This window comes from Danio aesculapii, chromosome 13, assembly GCF_903798145.1.
Source record: "Danio aesculapii chromosome 13, fDanAes4.1, whole genome shotgun sequence".
Taxonomy (NCBI): domain Eukaryota; kingdom Metazoa; phylum Chordata; class Actinopteri; order Cypriniformes; family Danionidae; genus Danio; species Danio aesculapii.
In genome coordinates, this window is record NC_079447.1 from 10,061,894 (window position 1) to 10,071,874 (window position 9,981).

At 37.1% G+C, this 9,981-nt stretch overlaps 1 protein-coding gene across 1 annotated transcript in view; it reads right to left on the reverse strand.

Moving 5' to 3' along the window:
* The window catches only part of cdh23 (cadherin-related 23), a 475,220-nt gene that overhangs the window by 132,506 nt on the left and 332,733 nt on the right, over nucleotides 1–9,981 (reverse strand). The window contains exons 18-21 of the mRNA XM_056471434.1: nucleotides 9,829–9,974; nucleotides 5,944–6,163; nucleotides 5,707–5,859; nucleotides 2,402–2,515 (exon numbers count right to left, since the gene is read on the reverse strand). Of these exons, the coding sequence (XP_056327409.1) occupies nucleotides 2,402–2,515; nucleotides 5,707–5,859; nucleotides 5,944–6,163; nucleotides 9,829–9,974 (633 nt within the window). The remainder of the gene's footprint in view (nucleotides 1–2,401; nucleotides 2,516–5,706; nucleotides 5,860–5,943; nucleotides 6,164–9,828; nucleotides 9,975–9,981) is intronic.

Here is a 9,981-nt window from a genome sequence, read left to right on the forward strand (position 1 = left end):
GTGCAGGCTTTTTTAACCTCTGAACATGCACCATACCGGCTGATTTAAGTAGGCTTGTTTATTAAGCTTACCACATGGGAATGGCAAGAATGGCTAATGTGGATGAGACAGAGGAAGTCTGCGATGTAAACATGACTGAAGTCATACGTTTTGGTCAATCGGATAACAGGTAAACAAGAGACGCGTTGATGTTTAAATCTGGCTTTTAAATGGGGTAAAGCCTTTTGTCCACTTTCGAGCAAGGTGTACTGCACTACTCTGATCATTCAATTTAATACCGCGAAAAAAATAGCAATCATGTGTTTATTTTGTCAACTTATGTACAGTTAGTACTAAAGCAATTAAATACTTCATGAATACGTTATGCATTTATCTCCTTTGTTTCCAACAAGTTCACATTTCTTAAAAGCTCTTCAGAATTTATACTGGTGTATAATTTTACCCTGTATATACACTGCAGCCTTTATTTAAATTTGTAAGATAGATTGTTGTTGAATAAATATTTTGGAACATCAAAAGTAATTATACTGGGTGATTTATGAATAAAAATATAACGCAAAGCATTAGGAACTTATCATGTGGAAAAAAGATGATGCAAAAATGTATTAACAGCATTAATAACTTTATCTGTTGAATGCCATATACACAATACTCCGAAAACAAACACACAAAACAAAAAAAACAAATAGTTAAATTATATGAGCTGCTTGAGTGTTTGAAGAAAATGAAGCAGCTTTCGCATAAAGCAAAAAATATTTTGAAGTCAAATACATTTGATTTTGTTTATTTTATCAAAAGAAAAAAATACCTGAAATATGTTTTGAACAAAAGGAAGTGTTAAATTGAAAACGTTTATTATTTAGAAAAATATAGGCCTACAGAATTACATTGTTCTTAACAGCCATATATTTCAGTCTTGTGTCCAGGTGATGATGCACAGGGCAACTTTTTGAACAGTGTTGTTGGACAATATTGTAGAGCGATGTTGTTTGGCTGCTTACTTGGCTATTGCTGAAAATTTACAACAAAATCTTTACAAAACAAATTGAAATGTAAGTCATTTTGTATAGATGGACATATGATGTGCAGTGTAGTTACCACTGTGAACTAAAACAGGTAGTGGTAATGAATACTTTTTACTTCAATACATATTTCAAGCCGTACTTCTTTACTTTTACTTGAGTACAAAAGTGTAGTCAGTACTTCAACTTTTACCTGGGCCGTTTTAAACATCTGTTTTTCTCTGTACTTCTACTAGAATAAAGGATGTGTGTACTTTTGCCATATCTGCCTATTTTGACTGCTATGCCATAATGACTTGTGAAAATAACCCATCAAAAAAGCTTTAAGACCAAGCGGAATCATGTGTTGGCTGTTGGTACAGAATTTGGGACACCGAATTTAGCACGCCGTGACTTCCTGTTCTGAGTCATGCTGTGCCAAATTCAGCGTCACCAAATTCTGACTGAGGATCGTTGAATGTTGGCCGGCATGTTCAACTTTCCTCAGTCAGAATTTGGTGACGGTTTGATATTTGACAGTAGGCTAAATGAAAATATTCATATTTCTTTATTCTAAATCTTTAGAAAATGTTTTTTGGTACAACAAAAAGTGTGGTTATGATGGCCATCCGACAAGCTAATCCAGCAAAAAATAGTGCTTAAAATGTCACTAAAATGCAGTATTTAAACCTCATAATTATACAGAAAATGAAGCGAATAACTGCAAAAAGGCCCACTTTTTGAGAACAAAAACAGAACCACCCCTTTTCACCAGGCTGGCTACGGGCCTGTTCTGTCATCATTTACTCACCCATCACTTTTTGAGCTTCATTTTTGATGCTGAACACAAAAAAAGATATTTTGAAAACTGTTGGAAACCTGTAACCATCGACTTCAATTGAAGAAAGTCAATGGTTACAGGTTTTTCAGCTTTCTTCAAAGTATCTTCTTTTATTATCAACATAAGAAATACACTCTTAAAAGTTTGGACTCACTTGAGAGTAAGTAAATAGTGAGTACAGTTTCATTTTTGGATGAACTATCCCTTAAATATATGCATTTTTTGATGTAAACTGACTTGTAAGAGTTTTTTGTGTGTGTGAAACACTGTAAATATTGTAAGATTTCTGCTTCAGTCATTATCAAAAGTTCATTAAATAAGCATAATAACGAACCTGAGGTATTATTTCTTATCACTAAAAATATGAGCAGCATATTTCACAGAAGCTGATTAAACTGGTATTAAAACAGCCGCTGTATTTCTGAAAGCTGCATGACAAAACAGGAAACCACAACTTTTTTCAACTCCATGACATGCAGAGAGGAAGCTGCAAAAGACTGTACCACATGTGCACAAACACATGCATAACCATTTGTTTTACCATCTATTGGAAACTTACCGATGGCTTCGATCACTAGCCTGTACGAGGCCTGAGTTTCGCGGTCCAGGCTCACCACAGTTCGCACCACACCGGTCCTGAACCCCACACTAAACTTTCCATCCTGGTTCCCTGCTATTGGAGCACAAAAAACACAAGTTCAGCTCAGCTATCACTCAAACAATGCCTTTCCAATGACAATGCCTTTCCATAAGAATACAATTCTTACATTTCAATTCTATATAATTATGTGGTACTATTTTCATAAATAAGCATATATACAAATGTTTGATAAAATTATGATTATATATATATATATTTTAATCTGAAAGATATTAATATAATGCTATTGAAATAGGCAAGGCAAGTTTATTTACAGTGCATCCGGAAAGTATTGATAGCGCTTCACTTTTTTCACATTTTTTATGTTACAGCCTTATTCCAAAATGGAATAATTCATTTATTCCCTCAAATTCTACACACAATACCTCATAATGACAATGTGAAAGAGTTTTTGAAATTGTTGTAAATTAAAAAAAAAACAAAACCTGAAAAATCACATGTACATAAGTATTCACAGCCTTTGCTCAATACTTTGTTGATGCACCTTTGCCAGCAATTACAGCCTCAACTCTTTTTGAATATGATGCCACAAGCTTGGCACACCTGTCTTTGGGAACTTGTCTTTGGGAATTCATTCCTACTTGCAGTACCTCTCAAGCTCTATCAGATTGGATGAGAAGCGATGGTGTACAGCCATTTTCAGATCTCTCCAGAGATGTTCAATAGGATTTACTGTAGATCTGGGCTCTGGCTGGGCCACATAAGGACATTCACCAAGTTGTTGTGAAGCCACTCCATTGATATTTTAGTGGTGTGCTTTGGGTCATTGTCCTGCGGCAAGATGAACCGTCACCTGTGAAGCAGGTTTTTTATTCAGGATGTCTCTGTACATTGCTGCATTCATCTTTCCCTCTATCCTGACTAGTCTTCCAGTTCCTGCTGCTGAAAAACATCCCCACAGCATGATGCTGCCCCCACCATGCTTCACTGTAGGGATGGTATTAGCCTGGTGATGAGCGGTGCCTGGTTTTCTCCAAACGTAACGCCTGGCATTCACTCCAAAGAGCTCAATTTTAGTCTCATCAGACCAGTGAATTGTGTTTCTTATGGTCTGAGAGTCCTTCAGATGCCTTTTGGCAAATTCCAGGCGGGGAGTGGCTTCTGTCAGGCCACTCTACTATACAGGCCTGATTGGTGGATTGCTGCACAGATGGTTGTCCTTCTGTAAGGTTCTCCTCTCTCCACAGAAGAATGCCGGAGCTCAGACAGAGTGATCATCAGATTATTGATCACCTCCCTGACTAAGGCCCATCTGTCCCGATCACTCAGCTTAGATGGTCGGCCAGCTCTAGGAAGAGTCCTGGTGGTTCCAATCATCTTCCACTTACAGATGATGGAGGCCACTGTGCTCATTGGAACTTTCAGAGCAGCAGAAATTTTTCTGTAACTTTCCCCAGCCTTGTGCCTCGAGACAATCCTGTCTCGGAGGTCTATAGACGATTCTTTTGTCTTGCAACAATTAAAAAAAAACTCTTTTCACATTGTCATTATAGGGTATTGTGTGTAGAAGTTTGAGGAAATAAATGAATTTAATTCATTTTGCAAAAAGGTTGTAACATAACAAAATGTGGAAAAAGTGAAGCGCTATGAATTCTTACCGAATGCCCTGTAAGTGGGCTATAACGGCATAAAGCACTAACACAACTATCCGTGACGTTAGATGCTTTTGTCAGCACCCACATAGCAAAATTTTTCTGGCTCACACAATCAGCTTTTGCTTGGCCCACATGTTGCAGTGATTTTTGGTACATGACAGGACCAAGTCTGGCTTCCAGACAATGGGCCAAACATGGACCATCTTTGGGCCAAGTCTCAGCCAAGTTAATAACCCATAATTCATGGTTTATACTTCTGCATCAAGTGATCGGCGTGACCCACGGTGCATGCAATGCGCGTAGCCGTGCATTTATAGTTCTGCGCACTGTGTGTGTTGGTCTGCAATAACACTTCAGAAATGCTAGCTGGCAGTAGGTGTTTATGTTCCTCTGTGTCGTGTTTCTTCGTGGGTTTTTTGTTTTTTCTGAACGCTACCTTAAATGTACAAGTGGCTTAAACTCGCTCATTTAGTCTCCATCTCGAGCTCCTTCACGGGACTCCACACTTGTAAACACTTGCTGCATCGGGCTCGCGCGGCTCTCACCTCCGCACACACTCGTCAGCGCTACCAAACCAACCAATCACAGAGTTTACGCTATGCATCGTTGCAACGTGTAGTTACATTTTTTTCTGAGGTGCGCGTCAGCATCGAGGGCTATGCAGCCACGAGTAGGCTGTGCCATAGCATACGCGTGCGCTTGACGCAGAAGTATAAATCAGCCTTAACTGGGCCTTAACTGGGCAAGATATGTTGGTGTGTCACCAGTGCAATGAAATTAATAAGCCCACAAAGCATTGTGCTTGAGGTGCGCTATGGACATGCATTTTCTTGAAGCGACCGGATTGGTAGAATTTTTTTCTTTACTCAAAAATAATTTAAATGATGGTCAAGATAGGCCAAACTTACATGGCCCACATATTAATGTCTAACATCTGGGCCACATTCTACATCTGACCCAAGCCTTGTCTGCAGCCTTAAAGACAGTGCCACCTCTGCCAAACTACGGCCAATATGCAGTATGCTAGTGCTGGATGAATGCCTGCAGTGCTACAGTAGCTTCATGCCAAATCTGGGCCAGAATTCATTGCTACATGGGTAGTGTTCCTGTTGTAGCACAGTACTGTATGATCAGCGGAGGTAAGCCAGCGGCCTCAGATTTCACCGGAAATACTGTACGTCACACACCACCGTGCATAACTTATTCCTTCATGTTGTCCCAACACAAATCATTCATTCATTTTCTTTTCGGCTTAGCCTCTTTATTAATCTGGGGTCACCACAACGGAATGAACCGCCAACTTATCCAGCATATGTTTTACGCAGCAGATGCCCTTCCCAACACAAATCAATTAAGTTAACACTATTGTTTTATATATTTAAGTGGATTCAACATAAAACATTTAGGTTGTCTCAAAAACAACTTAAGAATTGTGTTGTTTCAGCAACTCATTGTAAATAAGTAGCTTGAACAAGGAGCAAAGTAATTTTTTGGGTGTAGATTTTGGACACATCTGTTCACTGTGAGTCCCATGCCAAAATTGCAAAGTGTTGCTCTGTCAGCAAAAACCCATTTACAGAATCAACCTGTGACCTCCTGAAATCTGACCTGTGATAAAATAGCTGAGCTCTGCGTTAAGACCCGCGTCATTATCCGTGCAGTTGAGTCTGACCACCAGATAATCACGGGGTACGCTCTCCTCCAGAGACACGTTATAAACACTGGGGAAGAAAGTGGGCGTCTCATCATTCACGTCCAAAACTGCACACAGAAAGAGCGGGAAACATTGCGATTATTCAGCATTTGCATGTAAACACGTGTGGGCCATGATCATGCAGTGTTTACCTGTGATAGTGAGAGTGCTTGTGGACGTGCGTGGAAACTGGCCTGCGTCATACGCAATGATCCGCAGATAATACTGGCCAATCTGCTCTCGGTCCAGCACTACTGTGGACACCAGGATTCCTGTGGTGATGTTGAGTCTGAAGTCCAGCCTCGGCATCCCCATCTGAAGGGCCATTGTTACAGCACCATTGGCTGCTTCGTCGGGGTCCTGCACTTGCACCTGAGGGAGGAAACCAGCAGAGGGCATCAGCGCACAGCATGCTATTACAGGTACAGTAAAACAGGGGTTTCCAAAATTTTCAGCCCTAAAATAACAATTTCAGTGACTAGTGACCCTCACTATCCTCAGAGGTGGTTATAAACAAACAAACATTCCACACAACGACTCACACCAATAGGAACTATATAAACACAAGCATTTTGACAACACAAAATAATTGCAACAGTCTAACGTCCATATAATTTTTTAATAGCCATTATTCAGTCTATTTAATATTAATCTCACTTTATGAGAATGGTTGGCACAATGTTTACAGCACAATTCTTTGTTTAACTTTGGAGACCTCCACTTGGAGATCATCCTCTATGTTCAGCCATGGCCTTTATTTTTATTGTGTGAGTGCCGTAAAGGTGTCAAAGTTTAACATTGTGTTGTAAAATCAATCTGCTGCTACTAATCCTACTGCTGTGTTGTTAATAATAACCCAAGGGGTCGCAATCCAATGGAAAAATTAATTAATGGCTGATGTTTTTTATGTGCATGTTGTTTTTTATGTAACTATTAAATACTTTTTTTTAATCTTCTGTAGGTTATGGATAATAATTGTAATAGTTTAATAACATACTGTATATGATATTTTTGGAAATTACCAAGCTACCCCCCCCCCCCCCCCCCCCTAATTTTCCCACTTGCACTGCAGTAAAACAATAAGCCAACTGTGTTGTCACCTTAAATTCATCTGGGTAATACGCTGTGCTCGATTGGAATTCTTTTGACACTGTAGATATGTTAAAAATCTATAGAACGATGCTTCTGGGCATCTGCAACACTTGTGGCTCAGTTAGCACTGTCACCTCACAGCAAGAAGGTCCCAGGATTGAGTCACAGTTGGGCCAGTTGGCATTTCTGTGTGGAGTTTGCATATTCTCCCTGTGTTGGTGTGGGTTTCCTCCAGGTGCTCCGGTTTCCCCCACAGTCCAAAGACATGCACTATAGGTGAATTGAATAAACTATATTGGCCGTAGTGTATGTGTGTGATTGAATGTGTATGGATGTTTCCCAGAACTGGGTTGCAGCTGGAAGGGCATCCGCTGTGTAAAACATATGCTGGATAAGTTGGCGGTTCATTCCGCTGTGGTGACCCCTGATGAATAAAGGGACTAAGCCGAATGAGAATGAATAAATGAATGAATGATGCTTCTGTGTTTATCAAAGAGAAAAAAAACAGTTTCATTTATAATTAGCAGTTTGAAAATGTAGTTTTCATATATTTTAATTTTGATTTTGTGAGTAATGACAGTTGTTATTAATCCATCTATTTTAAAATTAAGTTTCATATTTATAAGTGTACATTTTCTAACAAAAAACAAAACTTTTTCAGTATTTTATAGAGTTGAGAAATTACTTCTGCACTATTCAACATAGTAATAGAAAGTCAATCAATCCAGAAGTGGTACTAGACACTTCATATTTTTATAATGAAGTAAAATCTGAATGCAAGAAATGAAAAAAAATAAATGAATTAATTATATATATATGTATATATATATATATATATATATATATATATATATATATATATATATATATATATGTATATATAATTTAATTAATTTAAATTAAATAATTTAAATTAAATAATTTAAATTAAATAATTAATTAATATAATGAAGAAGTTTTGTTTTTTGTTAGAAAATGTACATATATATATCTTTGCCATGATGACAGTAAATAATATTTGACTAGATATTTTTCAAGACAGCTTAAAGTGACATTTAAAGGCTTAACTATGTTGATTAGGTTAACTAGGCAGGTTAGGGTAATTAGACAAGTTATTGTATAACGATGGTTTGTTCTGTAGACAATTGAAAAAATATAGCTTAAAGGGGCTAATAATTTTGACCTTAAAATGTTTTTTAAAAAATTCAAAACTGCTTTTATTCTATCTGAAATAAAAAAAAATAAGACTTTCTCCAGAAGAAAAAACATTATCAGACATACTGTGAGAATGTCCTTGCTCTGTTAAACATAATTTGGGAAATATTTAAAAAAGAAAAAAATATTCAAAGGGGGGCTAATAATTCTGACTTTAACATTTTTATCAGGCTCCTGTTTAAGTTCAGTTACTTCACTTTTACAGCAAAGGATAAGTAATTTTCATGTTTTTTAAAGTGAAATAACACAACATTAACAAAGGAGGCTGAGAAAAATGGAAAAAATGGAAATTTCAGACAGCACTTAGAGGTTTTTGCATCTCTCTTCATATATATATTCTGATACTTCTCATCTGTTTATAATCACACTACACATTTAAATTAAAGAAAAAAAGCAACATTTTATTCAGAATTTCTTTAATGTTTTTGAATCTCTCTGAAGACTGAATTTATGTGTTAAATGTTATTGTCTTTTGATTTGAATATTTAAAGGTAAATTATTCCTGTGCTATTTCATAATTACTCCAGTCTTTAGTTCTAATGTGCAAATCTTATATGCTGTTTTGGTGTTTATTAGTATCACCAAAATAGTTTAGTAGTATAACACAGTGATTATTGTTACATTGAAATCATGAGCAAGGTTTTTATTTATTTATAATACAAGATAATACTTTAGATTATTAATAATGCTTTCATACTTAATTGTCAAATCTATTGCGTTCCATAGTGTGGTGATGATCAGTCTGTTGTATTTTTGTGTGGTCTGAATATAAAATATATTGTTAAGGGCAACTTTAATAGCCCTCTTGTGCAATATTTATTCTTTTTCAAATATTTCTCAAGGGATAATGATCAAATTAATGACATTTTCACTGCATTTCCTATAAAAGAAATATTAATATGTACATATAATAATAGTTTATAATTTTTAATGTCAATATTATTAGAACGCTTAAGCAATTTTAAGCTATTTTTTTCGATTTCTACAGAACAAACCACTGTTATACAATAACTTGTTTAATTACTTTAACTTAATTAACCTAATTAGGCAACGCAGTGGCTGCTGGTTCGAGCCTCAGCTGGGTCAGTTGGCGTTTCTGTGTGAAGTTTGCATGTTCTCCCTACGTTCGCGTGGGTTTCCTCTGGGTGCTCCGGTTTCCCCCAAAGTACAAAGACATGCGCTTTAGGTGAATTGGGTAGGCTAAATTGTCCGTAGTGTATGAGTGTGAATGAGTGTGTGTGGATGTTTCCCAGAGATGGTTTGTGGCTGGAAGGGCATCCGCTGCGTAAAAACATGCTGGATAAGTTGGCGGTTCATTCCGCTGTGGCTACCTCAGATTAATAAAGGGACTAAGCTGAAAATAAAATGAATGAATGAATGAACGAATGAATGAATAATTAACCTAATTAACCTAGTTAAGCCTTTAAATTGCACTTCAATCTGAATACTAGTATCTTGAAAAATATCTCGCAAAATATTATGTACTGTCATAACGACAAATATAAAAAAATTTAGTTATTAGAATTGAGTTATTAAAACTATTATGTCTTCTAAATCTTTTCTCCCTTAAACATAAATGAGGAAAGAAATGTAAAAGAATTCAAATTGAACAGGAGGGCTAATAATTCATTCTGACTTCAACTGTATATCAGGAAATGGGCCTATTCTGCTCCTGCATTATTAAACATATCATCGGTCCATGCACCAACTTCAGCCAATCAAATGCTCACCCTAAACACAGATGATCCAATAGGAAGCCCCTCCGGCACCTCAGCGACAAACGGGAGGTTGAGAAAGGCAGGGTCGTTGTCATTCAGGTCGAGGAGGTTCACAAACACTGTAGCGCTGGCAGAAGAGCGCAGTGGAGGAGTCCCGCCTGTGGA